This window comes from Paramacrobiotus metropolitanus, unplaced genomic scaffold, assembly GCF_019649055.1.
Source record: "Paramacrobiotus metropolitanus isolate TYO unplaced genomic scaffold, Prichtersi_v1.0 Parri_scaffold0000018, whole genome shotgun sequence".
NCBI lineage: Eukaryota > Metazoa > Tardigrada > Eutardigrada > Parachela > Macrobiotidae > Paramacrobiotus > Paramacrobiotus metropolitanus.
The window spans coordinates 410,425-434,194 of NW_026570238.1; the positions used below are offsets into that span (position 1 = coordinate 410,425).

General features: G+C 39.7%; 6 protein-coding genes across 12 annotated transcripts; 2 read left to right on the forward strand and 4 right to left on the reverse strand.

The window, feature by feature from the left end:
* Positions 1 to 4: 4 nt before the first annotated feature.
* Positions 5 to 3,286, reverse strand: LOC129585689 (RNA 3'-terminal phosphate cyclase-like protein). Its single transcript, XM_055478475.1, has 9 exons — positions 2,791 to 3,286; positions 2,621 to 2,692; positions 2,336 to 2,511; positions 1,935 to 2,009; positions 1,553 to 1,677; positions 1,199 to 1,324; positions 684 to 843; positions 418 to 521; positions 5 to 345 (listed from the first exon to the last, which is right to left on the reverse strand). Exons 1-9 carry the CDS (start codon positions 2,906 to 2,908, stop codon positions 201 to 203), a joined length of 1,101 nt encoding a protein of 366 aa, XP_055334450.1. The 5' UTR covers positions 2,909 to 3,286; the 3' UTR covers positions 5 to 200.
* Positions 3,287 to 3,472: 186 nt separating this feature from the next.
* On the forward strand, positions 3,473 to 6,347 carry LOC129585691 (uncharacterized). Of its 5 annotated transcripts, XM_055478479.1 has the most exons (5): positions 3,473 to 3,961; positions 4,028 to 4,102; positions 4,283 to 4,521; positions 5,363 to 5,430; positions 5,601 to 6,347. In XM_055478479.1, the coding sequence occupies exons 3-5, from the start codon at positions 4,434 to 4,436 to the stop codon at positions 5,952 to 5,954; spliced, it is 510 nt and encodes a 169-aa protein (XP_055334454.1). In that variant the 5' UTR covers positions 3,473 to 3,961; positions 4,028 to 4,102; positions 4,283 to 4,433; the 3' UTR covers positions 5,955 to 6,347. The 5 variants fall into 5 exon arrangements, with proteins under 5 accessions (XP_055334454.1, XP_055334452.1, XP_055334453.1 ...); XM_055478477.1 differs by having other exon boundaries at positions 3,473 to 4,102; XM_055478478.1 differs by lacking the exon at positions 4,028 to 4,102.
* A 295-nt stretch (positions 6,348 to 6,642) lies between these two features.
* On the reverse strand, positions 6,643 to 11,705 carry LOC129585687 (DEP domain-containing protein 1B-like). The gene is made up of 8 exons (XM_055478470.1): positions 11,156 to 11,705; positions 10,649 to 10,747; positions 10,368 to 10,426; positions 9,499 to 9,944; positions 9,274 to 9,411; positions 7,971 to 8,647; positions 7,169 to 7,465; positions 6,643 to 7,067 (listed from the first exon to the last, which is right to left on the reverse strand). Exons 1-8 carry the CDS (start codon positions 11,198 to 11,200, stop codon positions 6,939 to 6,941), a joined length of 1,890 nt encoding a protein of 629 aa, XP_055334445.1. The 5' UTR covers positions 11,201 to 11,705; the 3' UTR covers positions 6,643 to 6,938.
* Positions 11,697 to 14,934, forward strand: LOC129585690 (oxysterol-binding protein-related protein 9-like). The gene is made up of 8 exons (XM_055478476.1): positions 11,697 to 12,091; positions 12,159 to 12,230; positions 12,368 to 12,414; positions 12,507 to 12,636; positions 12,947 to 13,026; positions 13,104 to 13,199; positions 13,846 to 13,971; positions 14,243 to 14,934. Exons 2-8 carry the CDS (start codon positions 12,173 to 12,175, stop codon positions 14,588 to 14,590), a joined length of 885 nt encoding a protein of 294 aa, XP_055334451.1. The 5' UTR covers positions 11,697 to 12,091; positions 12,159 to 12,172; the 3' UTR covers positions 14,591 to 14,934.
* Positions 14,840 to 18,589, reverse strand: LOC129585688 (spliceosome-associated protein CWC27 homolog). Of its 3 annotated transcripts, none has more exons than XM_055478471.1 (8): positions 18,451 to 18,589; positions 18,149 to 18,249; positions 17,574 to 18,029; positions 17,287 to 17,390; positions 16,974 to 17,043; positions 16,493 to 16,909; positions 15,349 to 15,464; positions 14,840 to 15,286 (listed from the first exon to the last, which is right to left on the reverse strand). In XM_055478471.1, exons 2-8 carry the CDS (start codon positions 18,188 to 18,190, stop codon positions 15,112 to 15,114), a joined length of 1,380 nt encoding a protein of 459 aa, XP_055334446.1. In that variant the 5' UTR covers positions 18,191 to 18,249; positions 18,451 to 18,589; the 3' UTR covers positions 14,840 to 15,111. The 3 variants fall into 3 exon arrangements, with proteins under 3 accessions (XP_055334446.1, XP_055334449.1, XP_055334447.1); XM_055478474.1 differs by having other exon boundaries at positions 18,335 to 18,471; XM_055478472.1 differs by lacking the exon at positions 18,451 to 18,589 and adding an exon at positions 18,309 to 18,444.
* Positions 18,590 to 19,177: 588 nt separating this feature from the next.
* On the reverse strand, positions 19,178 to 21,534 carry LOC129585693 (small integral membrane protein 14-like). Its single transcript, XM_055478482.1, has 4 exons — positions 21,126 to 21,534; positions 20,942 to 20,990; positions 20,530 to 20,687; positions 19,178 to 19,760 (listed from the first exon to the last, which is right to left on the reverse strand). The coding sequence occupies exons 1-4, from the start codon at positions 21,219 to 21,221 to the stop codon at positions 19,713 to 19,715; spliced, it is 351 nt and encodes a 116-aa protein (XP_055334457.1). The 5' UTR covers positions 21,222 to 21,534; the 3' UTR covers positions 19,178 to 19,712.
* Between the last annotated feature and the right edge of the window lie 2,236 nt (positions 21,535 to 23,770).

A 23,770-nucleotide genomic window follows, 5' to 3' on the forward strand; every position in this document is an offset into this window, starting at 1 on the left:
TACGGTCTATGCTTTTAATGTTCACGTTACCACAAGGCTTAACCTAGCCACTGTATTCCAGACTTGAGTAGACAGGTTTTTCAGTTTGCGGTTCATAAACAGCTAAACCCAGTAAAAAAACATTCAAGGTTTCACATAGCACAACATTAAAGCATTCAGCGCTCGTTACAGTACAGAGTACATGCAGCGGTTAGACAAACTTATGCTACAGTCTTGTTTATATTTGAATAACCTATTCCCACACACGTAAAAATCGCACAACCGTCGCTCTTAGCTCCGTCGGTCTCCTGTGATATTCGAAAAACAACTCCAAAAAAATCCCTCAAATAACGAAGAAACTGAATTCTGTAAACAAAATCCAAAACAGGATTAATTCACCCTAGAATCCTCAGACCACAAAGGCAAGTATTAACGTACGAGAAGGGCGACAACGAACCCATCTCCACTTTAGATACATCGCTCTGGCCTAATGCCATCAACAGCAAAGCCAGACTTTGGTTAACCATCCCCACACAACCTCCCTAAAACGCAAATGGTTTTAGAATCTGAATGGCTCACCATGTATGCCCAATAAAAACTACGTACAAAGTTACAAACGCATCCTCAAATCAGATATAAAGTTATCAGTATAACTTGCAGCAGTTCAGTAAACAACTTTGAGTAATTCGAGAGAAATTTCGTACCCGATAGATTTCCTCTAGAAGCAGATCTGCTGCTTTTTCTCCAAGATCTTCCGGCACAGAAGGAGGACGGCCGGAGCCGGGAACAGATGAGGCAACATCAATCGCATACCTCACACCTGTTGTCGATTCGGCGATCAACGTTATTCCGAATCCAGGTGATCTAAATATTCTTTTTGTCAACTGACTACTGGTAAGTGGTTACACAATATTTTCTAAATAAGACTTTAATTTAGGAAAACAACTTAAGAAAGCAACTTAAGAAAAGAAAAGCAGCAATTTAAGAAAAGCAGCACAATCAAGGGAGTCTGAAAATTGTAACAATTCTAACAGAAGCGATGGTCAGCAAAAACAGTAATGTCTAACTTGGAAGTGGTTCTTTACCCACAAGCACAGACTGCAAGCACAGTTATTTCCGTTACAAATGGTTACTTTTTTGTTAAGGTGCAAGCATAATGAAAGATAACTCCGTTACCTTTCATTATGGTGCAAGTACCACTTATATAGTAAGCACTTACAATCCGCTTTTTGGCCCTTTACAATGATCCGTGTACACATAAATATCAGCAACGAATTCTTTCAGTTTAGATTTCGCTGCTTCTCCCACTCGATTACCCATTGTTGGCGACACTTTACAAGCATACCTAAAAAAATTGAATACACATACAATTTATGAAACCATCATACATCAGACGGTAAGTACTGAGCGCGCATCAGAACAAGAAGTGCGGTAATACAAATAATATCACGCGTGCAGTGGGTGCACTGTTCCGTGCACAGAATTTATCGCTACAGCCTACAATTACAAGTGCCGTTACGAGATGCTTGAATCAACTGTGAAAAAGAGTGTGGAAATTGAACACTTTACGTACGCAACTCCACGAATACTTTTGATAATGCCCGCATCTTTCTGTTGGAAGGGACGGAGTTTCAGTCGACAAGGGCAAGAAAAATGCACTTCACCTCCACCGTTTGGGCTCAAACCACGCTTAGAAATCTACCAACAAATAAAGGCGATAACAGCATGAACTACACTTGATACACAATAATCAACAAATACGTAAAATCCATGCGGGAAAATTTGGTTTAATTCGGCAGCTATCAGCCGGTAAATAAGTAAAACAATCGACTACAGTCATCCACTTTCGATTTCGATACCATACGTTTATCTGCGGATTTCAGCTTATACTAGTCTTGTAGTTAAACTTTACACAAGCCAGACGTTGAGTAGACTGCAACAATTAATTAGGATACCTTCAATTCCAGCCCTTCGTCAGTTCCCAAGAATTTTTGGAGGACCGGCAGAGAAGCGTGTTTGATTGAGTCAACCTGAAGCATATGCAGACAGTTCCGTGCTAATGGTCAAGTCGATTTCCTAAGCCGCAGGTTTGGATGTACAATTAATAATGTAATTGAAAATAATTCACCAATCCGAACATTGGATGTGGTCAGCATGAATAAAGAAGTTGAAACTCGATGTAATTAAGCGAAAGGAAAATTCAAAATGAAATTTTATTGCTATAAAATAAAAAATACAAACATTTTTCCCTTGAAGGGTACATGTTGATACGGTAAAGTAAACACGACTGAAAATACTGTAGCAGTAAAGACATCAAAAATATTTCTTGAAAACGAGGTAAAAGACGAGATCGTACCGACGGATCTACATCATCATTGGTAATACCCCGCAAAACCACATTCAAAGGCTTTTTAACAAAAGCCGCCAGGAAAAGGATTGCTTCGAGGTAGTATGACACAGATCGGCTTGGTGGACAGTCCAGAACAACATCGCCACCAGTGAGAAGCCCCGGACGGTAGGTAACTTGGGTTCCTGAACAGTTTCACTCTTTGAAAGTTTAGAAAAGTACCGTACTCTTTTTTCGTTCATAGCCAATAATTAAATAGGTCAGGATGCAATGCTCTTCCAGCTTTTTACGCACCGGTTTCGTCAATCGCGATGGATGTTCCGTTCGTTAAAGCCTCCAGAAGTTGCAGGAAGCTCACCTCGTAATCTAACAATAAGATCAGCTTGTTGTTAAGTGAGAACTCCCATCAGAACGGCTTGTCGCTTGCTACTTTCATGATTTCAATCAGAAAAAAATCACCGTACCAACCAGACCAGGATGCTCCTCTTTTAATCGAATTTTCGAAATCTGTATCGACTTTCCGCTTAATGTCGCCAAGATCAGACGCTGCCGAAAATATTCGCTTCCATAAAACTGATCCATAACACAGCTCCAGTCGCAGGTTGCAGTGGGAGTGGGTAAAGAGAGTGCAGTGCAGTAAATACTTAATTCGTTACTCGCACAAAAAGTTCGTAGATTTTCAGTATTCGCGTTTGACTTGTTTATGTAAGCGGTTAAAAAAACAAACCTCACAGTTCACGGCTGTCCTGCGATAATCAAACCATCAGTTTCAAGAATCTTTTCCTGTACCGGAAGCTTTCGATCACGGTTTTAAACGAAAGTGCGAACGGCATATTTCGCAATACCCCACCGGGCCGAGCCTAGTATTCTCAATTTGGGGCAAAGTATATGAGCTGATATTCGTTCTTTCACTACAGTAATAAATCTTTTGTTTTCCATTGATTTTTGTTTTTGTATTAAAAATAAGTATGTAGCACTTCCACATTTGCCTTCGCTAATATTAATCGTCATCATAATCATCATAAACATTCTACTGCCTAGTGCCTAACCACTTCCACTTAAAGCGTCTTACGCTCGCCATTCGCCAATCCCAGCTGTGTGTTGTGTATAAGTACTGTACTATAATTAATCGTAAATACTTACACTGATTTTTCGCTGACTCGTTGCTGAGTCTTTCGAGGTATCTTTTGTACTTCACCGGTTCACCCCGAGTTCACGGTCAAGGAATTAAAAATTTTTCGCAAGTTTTGTTCCTTCGTCCTTTATTCATCCTTGATTCGACTCTGTCAGTCTCTGTGTACTTGTTATTATTATTCATTATATATTATTTATTATTGTAATTATTATCGTTCATTATTTTCAGCTAGTACTTAAGTAAAAGGTGTTCAGTAATTTGCGGCGTGATTTGGTGGAATCGTCAAACGTGGAATATAGTATATACAGTACTGTACTGCTGACTGTTGCCTGTTATGATCTGCTAATAATCGACCATCGCAGAAACGGAAGTCCGTAATTTCGTTCGCCATTGAATTATACAACGGTTTTGTTTGCACTACAAAGTCTGGGTAAGGTCGGATAACACTGGCTTTGTCCGGACTGCAGGAAAAACGTGAGCTGTTTCGTGGCAAGTAAATTGTAAGTGGATCCGGCTGACGGCTGTAGCAGGTTTATTTGCGTTTCCTGACTACCCTCCTGTCGCAGTCCTGTGGTTGGGGGCGTGGAACTCCTTTGCAACAACACGTACAGGAGCCAGGTTGTGTGCTCTCGTATGGCATTGTACGTGCTTGTGTAATCACAACAGCGTAAATGAGACCTCCTGCAGCTGATTCGTTGATGGATCAAAAATTGTTGCACTTGACATTCCAGACGATCTGTTTCTATATATGCCCAATTATTGTCAATAATTCGGTGTTATATGACTTTATTATTTCTCCTGTGCAAGCTCCTGTATTGTAGATATTTGGGAATCCGGTGTGCGTGGAAGTTCACTCCTTTGGCTGCAAAAGAATAACAACGCCATTGCGGAGTTTCTGGTTGCAGAAAATTGTTTTGGGCGATTTGACAGAAGCCTGGAGTTGGGAACACTGTCCATCAGAAAACTAATAACATGGCTTCGAAATCTGCGAAATACGGGCAAGCTAGTGGATCGCGCAAGAAGACGCTTAAAGTGGATTTGTCTGAAAAACAAAAGAAAGGTGAGAAAGATTTACAAATTTTGAGGTAATTTAAGCTCTAGCTGCTTTTGCTTTGTATGAGATAATCTGCAGTTCGTCGTATCAAAATATGATTTCGGTTAGTCTGCTGCAGTTCGTGGATAATTTTGTACGGCAGTCTGTTTTACGAATATGCTGCTTAGGACGCGTAAGAGATTAAGTAATTTGCTCGGGCATAATTAGGGGCTAGGAATAATTGCTTTTCATGGGTTTGCAGTGGCTAGGCAAGTTATTCCTGCTAATTATTTTACTAAATTCACGGGGCGCGGTTTGCACTTCGTTTCGTTATCGTTTAACTGATTCTAACTTCATAATTATCATCTTCTTGTACCGCATTTGTACGTAACCATTAATCGTCGCATGCCATTTGTTCATTGGTCATTCTTCTGAAATAGTGCTCGTTGAAACAAAAACTGCGACACCGCATGTTATTTGCTTTACGCCTTTATTATAATGTGCAAAAGGAATGTATGGTATTTTTTTGTGCATGGAATAATACGAGCTGAATCCCAAGAGCAAAGCGTAAAGGTAAACGATACGATTAGCGCAAATGTTTGGTAAAGACTGACACGCCAACTTTTGTCCTATTTGGAGAGAGCTCGGCAGACTATACCATGCGTATTGTTAGTGTTATTATCAAATAACAACGAAATTTACAGTTAATGATGATAGCCCCGTCATTATGGTCAGCGGTCGAGTAATGTTTTACGCACGCAACAGTTATTACTTTTGTTTTCGCTTTATCCAGACTGTCAAATTGTTTTTATAGGTGTATAAAGCATAAATTAATCTGCTTTACTTCTACTGATTTTTTCTGTTGCAGAAATTCGCGACGCTTTTGATTTATTTGACCCGGAACGAACTGGCGAAATCGACGCGAAAGATCTTAAGGTAACCAAGCATTCTTACAAGTAACTGTTGCATGCGTAATTAACTGATTACCATCATCGACACGTTTGTTGATGTTTGATTGTAAGTTTCTGCTTTCCGTGGAAGTTAGTATGTATTACATATGTATTACCTTAACTTTTGGTGTTTGAAGTCATTTGGAATAATTTTAGGTCTGCTTAAGAGCCCTTGGATTTGAACCGAAAAAGGAAGAAATTAAAAAGATGCTGACTGATATCAAAAGCGAGGAAGGCAATATCAATTTTGATCAATTTCTTTCCATACTGACGACGAAAATGAACGAAAAGGATGCACACGACGAAATCCAAAAAGCCTTTCGTCTCTTCGACAGTGACGAGACAGGCAAAATCAGTTTTCAGAATCTCAAACGGGTTGCCAAAGAGCTCGGTGAAAATTTGACTGACGAAGAACTGCGTGAGATGATTGAAGAAGCTGACCTCAATGGTGATGGAGAAGTGGACGAGAAGGAGTTTCTCCGAATCATGCAAAAGACGGGCCTGTATTGAAAGCCAAAACCACAACGATGATTTGTCTCGATAATTTGGGTATTGGAATTTTTAAGTGATTGAACCCCAATGCCGGGCCGTAATTGAAGTATTCTTCCCAGAGGCCAGGTTATTTTGGTCGTTAACATGAATTGCTGGTCCCGAAAAGGGGATGGTTTTTTCTATTGATATGCACACGTTCGTTATCCATATTCCATTTCCCAGTCGTCCATAATTGATGTTGATATACATAGCTGTCAGAATGAGCATTCCCTAAAGGCATGACGTCAGTCACGCTTTACAACTGTTTTTGCACTTTTGTACTGGCACGTTTACAAATTGTGTCGAGATCGTTTATGTTTTGTGTTCCGCAGTATATACTTTAGAATACGAATGAACAATACGAACTCGCAATCAGTAGTGAGTACACAAAATCCACGTGTGACTATCAGTTACCGACTGTTTGAATAACAACCCGAGTAGGACTATTTTAACCATTTCCGGTTGAACTTCCAATTGTTAACAGTGACTACGACTGTCTACGAGTAGGTAGTGTAGTTAACCTTAAGTTCCCTCTGTACCTGTGACTCGAACTCTTGCAGATTACAGATCGCACATACTACCTTAATGACCAAGTCTGGTACGGCGAATCTGTATCGGCTATTCGGCTGTACACTGACAAACAGATTCGTTAGCAAATAGCTGTGTATCAAAAATCAAACATTTAATCAATACATGTGTTCCTATCAAAAGGACAATGTTGTGCAAACTATCGCGTTTGAACAAGCAGGCACTTCAGATTCGAAAGCCAATACAATAAAAAGTCAAAATAATATTGACTACAAGGACGCAAAAAATGCAAAACGATTAGAGAGATCCCGGTAAGGCAGGTTCTGGTCATCAGTAAACGAAAAGTAAAAACAAGAAGAACGGAAAGGACATTTCCGCTTCCTTTCTCTAAGGAAAACACTCTGGCAAGTCCTCCATATGTCGGAATAGATTTCCTTAAATGCGAAGGCTTTTGAATTTAGTCAACCGAGGTTTCGGCTTGCTACTGCAGGCAGCAAAAATCGACTCTTCACTTGTGGAGTTGGCGAGGCGGGCTGCGTAAACGTCCGGATACTGTTTCTGAAACTACACCGCAAAAAAATACATATCAAAAGAAATAAGTTTTCGTTACCCACACTTTACCAGTATCAAGCACGCTGGATTGGGGCATAGTGTTTTTAGTTTACCTGTTTTAGTTTTTTCCGTTTGTCTTTAATGCTCATCGAAGCATCGGCAATGATACTGTTGAGCAGAATGGCCATATGGTCATTCAACAAATCTTTTTGCGCATCGTACTCCTGCTTGGTAATACGCTGGGAAAAGGCAGAAACGATGCCTACTGCCTTGATTTTCAATTCCACTATCTGCTGAAATTCTTCAACTTGTTGAAACAACCTCCCAGCATTGGAGATCATAAACCGCAATAAATGCATGAACGATGGATCAGAACTGGGGAATATAATTGGCGTGAAGCATCGAACAATCTGCATGAAAAACCAACCGTTAGCCACTTAACGTTAAACTACGAGTATCACACAATCCGAAATGTGAAGATTAGTGAAGATGATCTCTTCCATAATCATGATGCGTGATTGTCGCACATATCAAAATTAAGAATGATAGTTAAGCAAGTGGACCATGCTAAATCATCACGCAGGGTTAACTGAAAGTTAAAGCACAAATATAAAATTAATAAAGGGTTGAATAAAAGTCTTCCGAACCGAATCCTTAAACTCATATCTATATTATTTTTAAAGTACAGCGCAGCAAAAGATAAGGTACTTTCACTTTGCCCACTATCAACATCCATTTTTTTATGAAATCGCCAATCAGTATATTTAAGTAGGAGAACTTTATCAACGATACTGATACACTAATAAATTACGTTACAGATACAAGAGCAAGATATAACAGTTGATTGTTGACCCATTCAAGTCACAGAGCAAACCCCCCTGTAAGATTCTGTTAGACACGGCTGTCGGCACTTACGAAATAAGTTGTTGGGAGGTCATCGGAAAAATTCAGTCGATTATTTTTCACCACATGTTCGAACATTCCCAGAACCATCCGAAGTAGTGCGTAAGCTTTGGGTGTCAGTGCATTTAGCACTAACTGAACACTGCTGATCAGTTTCGGGCATGGTGACGTCAGCAGCAAATCATCCCAATCCGAGCAGCCGTTGCCGGCTGCACCACATACTTTGCCAAGTGGTGTATAAAACTGCTCATCTAAATCATCAAAACTTTCATCACGATATCCGGGATTGAGTTTCTCCAGACTCGACCCGACCGGCCGCATGGACAGATCAATGGAATGGCGCGTAATCTTGGGCATAATCGGTGAACTTCCTGTACTGCTGACAGATGCTGAAACGGGCATGACACATTCCGAACTTCCGGATCGGCTGCTGGACGAAGGTTTGGATGGCCCACCACAGGATGTCGAGTCCAGACTGGGAAACAGGCTGTTTGAGCGCGGCCGTTTACGTACGAGTCGTGTTTCCGGTACCGTTCCAGAGAATTCCGTTTCATAAACCACTGACTCAGCCTGATTCGTACCGTTCAGTGCGTCACGATGATTAAGAATTTCCATCATAAAGCTTTCAACTGACGAGGATGTGTCGATGCTGATGCTGTGCCGCTTCGGGATAGTTGGTAATAAAAGCTCTGCAAATAGGATGTTTCCGGTTAATAAATGTGTTTTTACAAGCTGATAAATACGCGCGATCCGCAGCAAGTACGACTTCACAGGCAGCTTTAACACAGATCACCACTTCCCAGAATATAATCAAGCTGTCTTCAACAACAGGAAGTACGCCCATGAATGGCAGAATAATAATCAGCTGTCTTTTATTTCCCAGCCAATTTAAACCCTACTGTTCTGCCGGCGATTAGAGCTCTTCCTGTTCAAGATCTCATGATCACAAAAAAGGAGATCTAATGCAATAGGAAATTTCCACAACCATAATAGGATTTATAAGTACCATCATCAAATAAGAGTTGCACAAAAACAACTCGCCGAAATGACATCTCGTTTGGTAGCCGTATCAGGTTGGACTGATAGCTTTGACATGTGTCAAAAATGACTCAAAATGCGGCCACTCATTAGATCAATATCAAAATTAATTTGATGCGTTCAAGGCTGCCTGTCATATTCAGCAAATCTATTGGTCTTATTTTAACGCGTATGCAAATTTTAGTTAATATTAATTTGTACTTCTAGTTTCAGACATCTGATTTAAATCAATTCTGGGGGCATTTACGTTCAATATATTGCGAAATCATACTCTTACCGAAACACTGTTTCAGTAAATCGGCTGTGGCTCCATCAACTAAAGGGCAACAATTTCCCCGTAAAAAAGCCTCGACGACGTGCATCAAGGAACGTTCAAATCCCAGGCTATTAGGCACACCCTTTGGTGTATTAGGCCCTATTACAGGCGAAAATGTTAATAATTTCAATGCGCAGGGCGGTGTATTATGATATTTTATTTTCAAACAGGATGGGAATGGCGTACATTTTTCCAACCCCTTCATCGCCATCAACACAAATTCCGGCACAACTGAACTGATTTCCGGCCAGCGCTGCTGCGTGACATTGCTCATGACATTCTGAATCTCCAAGGCACGATCAGCGAACGGACATATTGTGGCCTCGATATCCAGTTGCAGTAACTTTGTCAGGTGAGCATAGAACTCATCGGTCCATATGTCTTCCGCTGTTAGTTTGGCTGATTCGGTCGGATGCGTGGTATAATCACAAGACAAAGATTTGCTCTGACCATTGGATAGTGAGAAGGGTCGGACAGACTTAACACCGTTCTCACTGGTCAGCGATGCAGGGAATTTGTACAATTGACTGTCTTCTTTGAATTTGAGTGAATGGCTGTCTTTGCCTGACGGCCGGACTGGTTGAAAGGCTTCATGAGCAAGAAGTTTCTGTAGCATTTTAACAGCAACGGCCCTACAAAGAGAATATACGAACTAACATACTTTGTACCTAGATCTAACAGTGTCTACCTGTATTTATAGCTAGACCAGTCAACTTAAACAACCTCGGCCACTTGAATGAAGTTTAGAGAAGCTACAGTTATAAAAAGAACATAAACACTCGTTTACATGATTAAATTACAGAACTTACGAAACCAGTTTAGCTCGTGAAGTGGACACTTAACGGCGCAAAGTAAAATAAACTCGTCGAATACCGTCTCGCAATAATTTTCTTTCAAAACCTTTTCTGTACTGCTTCTAGTCATAATGAAAACTTTTTCTGAAAACTACGCCAAGCTAGGGAATCAGAACTCGACAACTAAACACAAAACTCAAAATGCAAAATGAACGATAAAGGATACATTTTTGGGTAAGTTTCGAACCAAGCTGAACTTACCTGGTGCATTTTTCACCAAAATTGGGGTTGTTTTTTAGATAAGCATGCATCCATTCAACCTAAAATACGAAAACCCATATATAGACTGCCCAATGCAATCGACGTCCTTTCAACCCATAATATTTGTTTTGAAAAACAGATCAATTTAAAAGATCTTGATTCCAAAACTTTTGTCTGCGGTTAACCAATATCCCAAAAATTACCAGCATAAATATTGTTTGTAATTAATTTAATGACAAGTGATCGAAAGCTAATCGGTCAGATAACGTCACAACGCTTACCGCTTCCGAGCCCGTAAAACACTCTTCGTATTTCTGCAACCTAGACCAGTGTTTTCTAACCGGCATTTGTCTAGTAAAGGCATTGGCTACCATGTTCCACTAAAAGGAAGAAAAACAAATAAGAAAATTTATCTTTCACGACATGTTTTTGCTAAACAGCCAAAACTGAAATAAGGTAGGCATGTGCCGTATGTCTAACTCTACGCAAAACGGCCTTGAAAACACAAAGGGTAATAGTTATAATATACTGTGAAGTGTATTTAAGGTACTTATAGGCGCTATAACAGACAATACTGCCAAGATTTATAAATTTCAATACAGAATCGACGGCCTATTAGTATTACACCATGAAGTTATAAGAAAAGATTTAAATTCATTCAAGTGATTCAATCAAAACATGTTCGGAACAAACAAAGACAAAGCCAGAGTACAGAATGTATCATAATCATGATTTAAATTATTAAATAACTTTTATTTCTGCCAACTGCCAGCAATTACAAAGCTTACCAGACGGGTTGCCCGAAAGGGCGCTCCAAGTTCAATCTTTTCCATGGCACAACCAAAATTTAAGATAACTTTTCGCTATCAAAGGGAGTAATCGCTTTAAGAAACAGCTACACTGGTAGGTACAGCTTTTGCTGTCTATCCCACGATCCTTCAACCGCAAGCCATGATACCATAGAATTCAGATTATGCAAAAGTGGATCTACGGCAACACACAACGGCAGCGATAAGTCACATAATGGTAGACGAGAGAAATGAGAAGGTTTCAGGGATATATTCCAAATCCTATCAATCTATTTACAAACTTTCTGTGAGACTGAGATCCGAATTTTAATGAATGACGGACAAGGTTGCACGTCAAAAAATTGGGGGAACGACTGTCCGCTCCAGACTTGATCCGCACTGCGTCACTAGATACCACGTCTCGTGGTTGGCTAACTGGCGCACAAAATCTCCCCCTGGGCGTGGTACCCAGCCCGCGTGCGACTGCCCACCTTCAGGATGATAGCGATTTTCGCCTGCATTCAGTCATTCACTACTGTAACGTCATTTCCCGTTAATTTTTGTGTTTTTGTAGCAATTATACTCGTATTTGTAAAAGTTAGTAACTATATTAATTTGTGACAAATTAATATAGTTGCCATTATAGTAGAACAGAACAAGCCCCTTTTGATTGCTAATGAGCGTAAATTTCAATTTTAGATTCGAGTACAGCAGTTTACCATTTTTGAATGTTTTTGCTGTTTTGCATACAGTACTTCTATTTTAAGTTCGTTAAGATTAATTCGCAGTCTAGCCATAGAAGGATAATAAGTTCGGCTGGACTTCACAGTTAGGATTTAGAACTGTTTTTAATTTTTTGTTGTGAGTGGTTGTTCAGAGCTGAATGACAGGCTGCTTCGGCTTCCAGCTTCCATTAAATTTTGTTGCTGCAAATTGGTAAGCGAAGGTCGGCTCTCCTTGCTGGATGGCGAAAAAGTGGGACTTTGTCGTCTTTGTGTTTTAGTTATCGAAACGACGATGTATCAGGAGGGGCCGCTTTCAAAATGGACTAATGTTATGCAGGGATGGCAGTATCGTAAGTGTCTGTGCGTTCACAAAATTGGTTCTTCATGCTTTCTCGCTTTCTGACAAAGAATGTGATGTACAAAACCTGTCTGTGGTAGTGCTCGGATATTTCGATTTTTTGTGCACCGTACATTCTCGTGTGTGTAGGCTGGTTCGTGCTGGACGAATACAACGGAGTATTGTCGTACTACACGGTGAGTCGAGGATGACGCAAAATGCAATATCCTCAATAATATCGCTTATTACGAGCATCTGTCTATCGTAATTTCCTGGACGTGCTTTTCAGTCGAAAGAGAAAATGAGCAAAGGCGTGCGACGAGGGTGTGTGAGGCTGAAGCATGCTATCCTGGGCATTGACAGCGAAGATGATTCAACCTTCACCGTCAAAGTTGATCATAAAACTTTCCATTTTCAAGGTACGTGAATTGTTTATGTAATATGGTTTATTTAATTTATTTATAGACTGGGCCTTCCGATTGCGTAGGTGTCATCCAGTGACACCCACTGATGTGGTCGATAAATTCTATTCGTAGCCGCATTTCGCACAATTATCGCTTCAGTTAAAGACGACGTGCTTAACTGTGATCGATTATGGTTGTTTGTCCGTTGCAATGACGAACAAGAGTATCGTCACCGATGCTCCGCGGATTTTGTGAAATTTGTGGTGATTGCTATAAAGAATTGGGTGTTGTTGAGGTTATGAAGAATTTGCTTGCGTTTTTGTAGCTAGAGACGCTGACGAAAGGGAGCAGTGGACACGTGCCTTGGAATTCGTGATACGGTTGCAGAATCATGGATCAAATAAGGTTAGCAGAACTAAACTAAAACTAAACTCTCATCCGACAGACTGTTTTGTCTTTATCCAATCGTTTTACCTTTACAGGTATTAATGCAGCGGTACAAACCAAATCTTCCAGAATTCGAAAAACGGTTGACGGAAAGTGATGCTTATTTGCAGTTACTTTTGGAACAAATCAAGGTATTTTTTCACTTCTCTTGGTGAAACATTTTGATTTTTGTCACTGTTTGCATGATATGTAATGTTCTTTTTGATTCTCAATGGAGAAGAGGTTTTTGGGAAAAAAATCACTGCTATCAGTTACTCACTCTGAAGTTTGAACACGAGAAAATGATTGTTTTACGAGTTTCATGGTTGACTATGTGAATTATTTATGGCAACATTTTTGTCTTCTTAGCTATAAAAATATTATGAAAGCGAAATCCATTAACAGAGTACGAAGCTGCTCATTTTTTAATGATATTTCGCTTTTTTATGTTTGAAACATACAATTTATGAACTGTTAACCAGTCGCCCTACATAATTCTAGTAAATGGGGCGTACTGTCTGGTATTATTGTTCTGTCTAAAATTGAATCAAGGCGTTGTTGGTTTTGGGGATAGTGTGCAGGGAATGCCACTTTGCTCTGCCCATTTGTTTCACCCAGTTTGCGTTATTGACGTCACTGACAAGCATTAATATGCGGTTTTTTATACACTTTATACTTTGGGAGCGGATATCCAATCCGCCTAATATACCCTCTGTTAAACAGCTCCCCTGTTTGACCGTGATTGATGACCGTAAATTCCACTTTGATTCATTTTTTACTCTTGATTTTTTCGGTTAGGCACTCAGGACGAAGCGCGATCAGTTGAAAGGGACCGGTAGAGCGAAATTGGATGCTATCATCGAGCGAGCTGAACAGATGACAGAATATATCAAGCATGCCCTAGTAATTCTTCAGATTGCCAAGGTTTGTGTGGAAATGTATGGTATTAGCATCCCGTTCATGTGGATGTTTGTTCGTTCTTTAAACGGACTATTTCCGGCATCGATTGACGAATGTATTACTCCGTTGGTTAGCGTGCCGGTTATTTGTTACGACTGCTGCTATGACATAAGATGAACTTGTTAATCTAAACAGCAGACAAACACCTGTCAAAATAAGAGTTTAGTTAACTTACGTTATTAAATCTTCACAGCAGCAGGTGCCACTTTGATATGTTTTTTGTGGTTGTGCGTAGAATGAATGTATGAATCCACGTACCCCATTTGAAGAAGGACCTGTACTTGACCTGAATGCGGCTGATCCCCGTGTAGCCGGTGTGGGATACTTGGGTAATGACGAAGTGCGAATGGGTGCCCAACCAGCACGTGAAGTGGCACCCGATTTAGCCGGATCTGTCAACGCAACTCGTCCAGCTTCAAAAATCCCCTCGCACGTCGAACAACGATTCCTGGATGCTGATGACGCACGAATCTCGTCCCGTGCCGACATCCTGCCATGGGTGTCATACTCAAGTGACGATGAGTACTACGACGCGGAGGATACTTTCGACCATTCGAAATCGACACAGCAGCATATCTCGTAACTGCACGCTGGATTTCGGATGAGCTCGCATAAGCACCGGTGGCATGATATAATATTTAACACTGGCCGTGAGAATCGTTTGTACAGATACTCGTGCTATTATTTCACTAATGGAAAGTGATGATGTTTTTCTCCATGATGAAACCATATAATCCGCTTTTTAAACTTGATCTTCCGTGACCTGGCTTGAAGATGAGCATTAAATCGTGATTTGGTTTTTTATTTCCCTTTTACCTAAAAGTGTACTGTATTATTAAACATGAAAACGGTGTTTATGCCCTTTGTATCATGTACAAACTCTGCAAGAACAGTATGTAATACGTACAATAATGATGAAAGCCAGTGCGGGGATATCGGTCATACAACTTTCTCAAATGCACTACGTAGTAGTAAGCAGTACATAGTACAGTACATACTCACATTCCCATAAAGCATGAAAAGTTTCGTGCTAAATGGAATAGTTTCATGATAACAGTTTAAAACCCAATAAAAGAAGTCAAACTGTGCGTGATATATCAATAACTAATCAACAACGGAATCTTTCTTTCGCTTAGTAGATTCTTCGTTTTTTCCTTCGCGTTTCCGTCGATTGATAGGATTGCGAGGATCATATAAGTCATACCAGTCATCGGCTTTCAAACTTGCATCCTTTGCTAATACCAAGCGTTCTTCTTCGAAAGATAATTTATTTTTCATCCTGTAAGCGCGGAAACCGTGAAACAGAAAATACAGAAAAGTAATACATAATGCAAACGTTACCAACTAGTTCCGGTTTCTGTATCCAGATCGATGTCAGCCGGAGGTGGTGCCAGATCACTTTCATCAGCCATGGATGTTTTAAGAATAGTTTTAAAATTTTGTAGTCTCTTAAGGATCTACAAAACCAACAATATGAGAAATGAGATACATACCTGATAAACTCTAAAAAATATATACGTTAAACCAAAAGCAACTGCTATTCCAAAGGTCAAAACTAAAACAACTTTAAGCAAAGATTTCATTCTGTTTCACAACTGTGAACCCTTTCAACTATCTACGGCAACGATTTACTGCACCTACTATTTCAAACTATCTGTAAGTTAATGTAACCGTAACAGTCACCGCACATTCCTCCAACGTTTCTCATAAATGCGGTGTGAGAGCCTTAAGATCCTTTAATTACTTAAATGTAGCCCACACATCCGCATGGAAAAAGTTTAGGCTATCAACTAATTTTCGCGTCCGAAGGGGGAAACCATGCAGGTCAAAAGTGTCAAATTAATACCCTGTCAATCTTTCCAGGATTATATAATCCCTGGCCCACACTAATCCCACTACTAATCCGCAAACGAGAAGAGCCCACTAGTGAGAACTTCCTCAATGAACTGACGTCATTCCCATGAACTGACAAGGGTTCAAACGCGAATACGAGACTGAATGAGACCGGAACGAGTCTGTGCTCGATGTTACCTAATTGCTCAATTGATTTTACTGCTGACCCCAAAAATTTTCAAACGCGCAGCTTCGCCGGACTGTGTAACTACTTAAGTAAAACGCACTGGATATGCTTCAGGATAGACTTAGTGCACAGCGAGATGAACGGTCAAAACTTTCATTTTTTCTACTTTTAATTATTCTGTTTCAAGTCCTTGCGGTCTGGCATATCCTACTTGTACCTAACTTTGATTGCCCGAACCACGTACCGCATTCATTCACGAGAAAAAAATAAATGTTTCGAATACTACCCGTAGGAAGGCGAGTATTCACTCATTCATTAAAACCCTGAATAGTTCAGGTTTAAGGGAATAAGCCCTGACAACCATCACCTGCTCGCTTAACTCTTCCGCGCTGCATTCAAGCTGCTGAAATATCCATCCCTGCCAGACATACTAACTAAGCTTTACAATACTTCATGAGTACTTACATCTTCTTCTCTGTTCTCGCCTTTCTTTCTCCTTATCGACTCGTACTGATTCAACTGATTTTTATACTCGGCTACCGTTGCATCAGTGTCTCCGTTTGCCGAATGTTTTTCACCCACTTCTGGCATTCTGCTTTGTGGTTTTGGTTTGGTTAATTCATCCATAAGTTCTGCTGCACGGCGCTTGGCTTCTTCTAAAGTGGGAACTTTAGTGACCTGGCCTACTTCTATCGGAGCCTGATCCATCACAGAAGTCGAACTGAAATCAACATTCCTTTTCTGAACAGAATCCGCAGCAATATCTCGTGATTCGCGTTGATATCCGCCCTTCGGGTCTGCTTCTTCATCTAGAACACTTTGAGAACTTAATCGAGGATCGTTCGCGAGATCATGGCTACTTTTAGGCTTCGAACTGAACACCTGAAAAAAAACCTGTCATTAAAACCGAGTCAAATTACAGTACGCATTGAAGGGCTATGCGTACGGTTGCTACTGCTGTGTTTTCTTCTTCCTCTTCTTCTGCTTCATCTCCAAACGAAAGCAACCCAAAATTTCTGAAAAAAACAACATTCACTGTAATTACACGAGCACGTAATTAAATAAGTAAGAGAACTAAGCCTTAAAAAATCCTTTACAATTTTAACCACGCAGACAGTAATTATTATTATCGCACATTGGCTCTGCGAATTTACACTTTTTTTCCCAGAGCGTATGCTCGTTGTTTATAACGCTCAACAGTCCGAGCGACATGTAAAATGCATGAAAATGCATTATGCACGGAAAACAACCCAACATACTTCGTTGCTCGAGCTCCAGATGCAGCAGCCACTGGAATTTGTTTTTCATCCTGCTTTGGCTTCAAAGTCCTGGGCTGAATATCTGGGAATGGATTAGTAAGAACCTGGAAGAAAATCGAACAAGTTATTTCACGGTCAGTATAGCTGTACGCCAATAGTACAAATAACAGAAAAAAAATTTCACAAAATTGTATTACGTACAAAAATACTTCGAAGTATGGATAGTTATGGCTCAGAAAGTAAAGGGTTCATTTAAATCGAAAACATTAAACTCTTACTGACCACACCTCTGTTTGAATAATTTTATGCGGATACACCGGTCGCTCATTGGCATCGACTTCGCCATCGTTGAACTTGAGGAGATTATAAATCGTATCCCCCACAACCTTCCCGAATATCGTGTGCTTATTCTCGAGATCCGGTGTGGCAGCTAGCGTGAAGAAAAATTGACTTCCATTGGAATTCTTTTCACCGCTGTTCGCCATGGCCAGCAGACCGCGGCGTACAAAACGCAGACGACTGTGCAGTTCATCTCTGAACGGCTCCGGATAAATAGATTCGCCACCGAAACCCGTTCCCGTGGGATCACCGCCCTGCACGACGAACGACGGCACTAAACGGTGGAAAATTGTCCGGTCGTAGTATCCTTCGAGGCACAGCTGAACAAAGTTTCTGCAGGCCAGAGGAGCTTCTTTGGACCATAGCTCGATCTCGATGTCTCCCAATGTAGTTCTCATAACCACCTAACAATCGCCGAGGACACAATTAGAATATCGTGTTTACTGCCAGAAGTGCAGTCTTCAGATCACTCCAATGCACAACCAGCGCAAATTCAAACTGTTTGTCACAGTTTGTGACTTACCTTTCCGCTCGTTGGCGGTTCTTGGATGTAGATATTGCTCATTGCGGTCTGTCACGAACATGGACCGTACGATGTAACTTATAGCTTGTTACGGCAAAAATCTGTCAAAATTTAAAAACGGGTTTTAATAAGGTCGCATTAAAGTAACAATTTTACCCACCAGTACGCAGTTTGGAAAATCTGTACCATTACTTCTATGGCGCTTTCAGCGTCGATCAGCAAATACATTAAAATTTGGTGGGAGATGTCTGTACGGGCATACGTAGAAAAAAAGAACTATCAAATTTGCTCCAGATACTTACAAATTGCATTTAATAAGTTTTAAACATGAAATAAATACTTTGTTTAAGTACTTATTCGAAAAAATTTGTGACAAAGTCACAAATCTCTGACATCCAGACTTCAGCAACAAGCCAAACAGCTGCGAACCGTAAGGCGTTTCACGGGTGGTTGCGCATGACACAAGTACTGTAAGTAAATTGTGCCAAACGCAGTTCATGAACAACAAGATCTGTTATTTTGCTGAAACAGATATCTTCAGTGTATATCTAGAAATTTACCCTTCTCTAATTTGTCCTTCTATAATTACCCCGTATGGGCCGTATCAATATACCTAAGTTAAAGTAAGTACATATTTGTTATTTATTGTTAAAAAGTAGTCACCATACTAATCTATTCTGTTAGAATGGTACTAGATGTCAGTATCTGTCTTTTGAGCACTGAGCATTTGCGCACCGACATCCTGCTAAAACACAAGTATCGATATCATCATCATCGTACCGATCGTGATAAAATATATTGTTTTAAAGTTCCAAACATATATAAAACGCAGCAGATCTTTCACTGGATGTTCCTACTGCATATCAGTTTACAGTAGACCTTTCACTTGCACATACTGTATATAGTAGTAGATATACCGTACAGTATGTTAAAAAAACCTTCACTTGGTAAGTACATCTTGTCGAATTACATTAATTTTGTCAGCTATTACATCTGCCAGCACATACTTTATATAGTTCAAATCAAAAATCAGCAGAACACATAGTGCTTTAATGGCTGTCTATAAAAGCTTAATGCCGACGTCGTTCACGTAAGGACAATAAAACGAAAACATAAACTACATTTCCTAACAAGCTAAACGATCACCTTTCAATGATCGCTCCGAGTTGCAAAACAAAGGGCGAGTCATAAACTTTCACCAGAACTGTAATTTGTAACGGTATAGAAATGACAGATAAACCCATTACAAAATCGAAAGAATTCGCAAGTAATCTATATCGGATCATAAAATGATGCTAACGGGCAACGCTGGCATCAGCAAAACTTAAACGAAGGCAAGCAGAATATAAGAGTATAAAACTGTAGCGAACAGCAATTCGTGAAGTATGGGCGCATTATCGACTGTACATAGGTCAGATAGAATGGTATTGGCGACAATATTCCAAAGAAAGAGCAAGATAATCTTCCGCTTGCTTCCTTAGCACAACAAAGTGGTCAGGTTACATGCGAATGTAGACGGCTTTTTTATCCTTCTAATAGGCTCCAGGCATAACACCATCGGGATTCACATCACAGGTGGGGCGGGTGGCATATGGTCGCCATCCTGGTGACTCTGTTAAAGAGAAACCAATAAATTATTATTATAATTATTACGGGCAACCGTATTCAAACGACGCAAATTAATTACTACTTCTATACAAAAATTCGTAAGCCCTTTCGATTCTGAGAACACATTCTAAATATCGCTGGTCGTAAGTTGCGTAACGCATAATTTCGTAAACTAATTTCCGTATAACATAGCCGCAAGTGAAGCACGGTATCTCGTTAACAATTACATAAAATGCTTTACTAGTATGCTATCGTACAAATGATAACACGTATAATAATTCTGCCGATCGTGTTCATAAGTGTGCTGCAAAGAAAGGGATTACATTTGCCAGCACATACTACTAACTACTTCATCATTTTCTACTTAAAAATTGCAGAACACATGGTGCCTATGGTTGATGTAAAACAAATCCTACCGAACGAATATTTTCTCAACAAGGTGAACAGCCAAGCTGACGTCAAAATATGAAAATAACAATCTCGTCCAAATCGTTGTTGGAACTTCAATAATTTATACAAAAGCTGGTCGCATACTATCACGTTCGGTTGAGCAAAGCGACGAAAAACCACACTTCGAAATCGCAAACGCTGAATACGTTTGTACGTTATACGGACTTAAACGTTTCGCAATTCACGCCTACACGAAATACTGCAGCATGCAGAAATACATTGCTAACCGTAACCGGTAAGATAAATAGATCAACGCGCTTATTTCACTAAAAATGTCCAGATTATCAATGTCGCTAGTACTGAACTCGCTTATCGCAACATACATTTCTGTCGTTATTGCCCTTTCCTTGATCTCCTCGTCGCATTGCGGCAGGTCGCATAAAGTACAAAACGAGTGCAATCATCAGCCAGGTAAACATAAGCAAAATCCCAGTGTAATTCGAAGGATCACTAGCTTGCGTGGAATCCCGTGAACCCGGAGCTAAAAACGATAAGTTATACAGTGCCCATACTGCAGAAATAAAAATCTAAATTCACCAGTGACCAAACAGACCCTACAAATTCATTTGGAGTTTACACTAAAGACTAATACTAATACTTGCAGTGCATTAGTCTTTACGAAGTTGCTTAAGCATGTATCTGTACGATGTAAAACAATTTATGTAATCAACATTTGTTAGCGTCGTAAATATTTGTTCAGCGTTCTGATATTCCGTACGCTGTACTATCACTTACTTTCATTGAAACATTCCGAATCTGTGCAATCTGACTGCGCCTGACGTAACTGCAAACAGTAAATGTGACCTTTATACACCTTACCCTTCGCAATATGTACATACAAAGGTGGCATACGACAAGTAGAAAAACAGAAAACATAATAATTTTTTTAAAAATAGGCGCACCTCGACGTGTTACTTACATAACTAATCAGCCTCTGCATCCCAGCTTGATGGCTGTAAATGCATTCACACGCATCAAAGCTGCCTCCATCTCCTGCTCCGTCGCCTCCGTCCATTTTGTTGGAGGTCTTGACTGAGATGCAAACCTGAACTGGCAAGTGAAAGATATCGCTGAATATCACAAAAAAAGGAACTGCAGATTTATGGGGCGACGTGCAATCTATAGGTAGTTCAATGAATTTATTATTTACTACAAGTTTTTAGCTATTATCCAAGATATTGTTGCTTAGAGTTATAGTTACGTATCTTATCACTAAATATTTCGTAAACAATACAGTAAATAAAATCAATACAGTTCGTGCTATTCCAATGCAAAACGCAGTCGTATGTGTTTACATCAGAAATCGAAAACCATAGTGGACAGCTGGAACCACAACATCAAATCGCTTCGAACCATGTGCTGATTGGAATCTGCCTTGGGTGCCTCCAAACCGACTGAACAGTTTCTGTCGGTCTATTTTACCCATGGCGGCAGTATTCTACAAGCGTTTTAGGCCAGTCGGCTAGCTGCTGATCACCCGTAACTGGCGAGCCGCCTGACCATGATTGACGTGCGGCAAGGTGATTGGTTAAATCAGGCACGTGACGAATGACGACCATAGCAAAAAGGGCTGAAGGCATGCTGCTGTACGGCTTGCTCCGTAGTTCGTCAGCCATGAGCCAAAACCTAGAGTAGACAGCCTTGTTCAAGACACAAATTTTGGGCACCCAGTGCACCGTAGACTCTATGGTAGACGGAAAACCGCCCTATAAAACGACTACCCAATCCTGATCACTACTACCCAACCAATCCGAATTGCGCACAGCTGGTCAGCACTCCAGAATCCAGATTATTAAATTGCTAGAGTAGGTTTAAATTTTGATTCTAGCGTTTATCACTTAAGACATAATAGACATTCAACTAAAACGAAATCGAAATAATACAAGTTTTCTGAATACAAAGACCTGACATTTTATTAGCAGAGATGAAACCACAACTGTTTCCATTTTCCATTAACTGACATGCTGAAGAGCAATGAGAAGCAATATGTGTATTAATTGAAAAAAGTTATGAATCTTTTTAGAGTGGTAATGATACACATACACACAAGTAATAGTAAGTTAAAGAATATCCCAATTTTTATAATTTGCTGAGAAACTAATAAAAACCCCGTTCGATGTATCCTGAAAATTTTATTATACTGTGCAAGAAAATACTGACAGCATTCTATACGGCGACGAAAGCAGCATATGTATTCCAGTCATAAAAAACGAAGTTTTTACTACAGGCCATACCCTGAGGTGTCCTGCAGGCTATACGCCACGTAATACTGCAAACTGAACACTAAGCTGTACTACAGGCATTACTATCAACTCAACTTAGCGCACTACAGGTTAAAGTGACGTTAAACTACAGGTCATACACTAGATTATACTACGCGTTGTACTACAGGCAATACATTAAGCAAACCAGCCCGCACGCCGGTCTTTGATTATAATGCATAAGATATCAGCTAAGCATCCTGATTCCTGAATATTATTTTTAGTTATATTTAATCATATTAAAAATGATTTTAAAAGTTAAAATAAAAATTTGTAACCGGTAGAACGGAAAGATATCTGGTATGGTTTTAAAGATTTTAATAAATTTAATGTAAAGGACTTTATAAATGTAAAAAGAATTTAATGAATTATAAATTTTAAACAGTGCATCGGGCCGTACTATAAACAAAATTAAGCGCTATAAAAAAATTCATAAATGCAAAAACGCAAAAAATTGTAGTGTTTAGTATAAAAAAATCCTTGTTTTCTTGAGTTGTTTACAAAAAAAAAAATAATAGGGTGATTTATATCTTGCGCACAGAAGTATATTAAAGAAGAGGCGCATTTCATTAAGCAAATTTACTAACCAGTCTTACTAAATAACTACAGTTAATACAATGTACTGCTGAAATTTTCTTAAATCTTAAATGTTGTGTACCAAACTTGTGCCAAACATTTTCTACGCTTTAAATCATTTCTAATACTAGCAGAATTAAACATAATTAAGAAAAATATTCAAGAAGCTTAGCCTTGCTTGTTTGCCTCGCTTGTTTGCCTATCGTACTTCCTGCAATACAACCTGGAGTACAGCCCGTAGTACAACCTAGTGTACGGCCTGTAGTTTAACCTGTAATGCGCTAAGTTTAGTTAATAATAGTGCCTGTAGTAGAGCCTAGTGCTCAGCCTGCAGTATTACGTGGCGTACAGCCTGCAGTACGCCTTAATGTACGGCCTGTAGTAAAACTTTGTTTTTTTGTGACTGGAATACATATACCGCTTTCGTCGTCATATAGAATGCTGTTTTTTATTTCTTGCACGGTATTTTCTTGCATGGTATATATATTGAACGGAGGTTTTATTAGTTCTCAGCAAATAATCAAAAATCTTATATTCTTCAACTTACCATTAGGGGTATTACTTATGCGTATGTATATCTTTATCTATGCATATCACTCTAAAAATAGATTCATAACCTTTTTTAATTAATAACCATATTGTTTCTCGCTGCTAGAATGTAATATTTACTGCACTACAGGTTGTACTACAGGCAGTACATACAACCTGTAGTACAGCCTGTAGTACA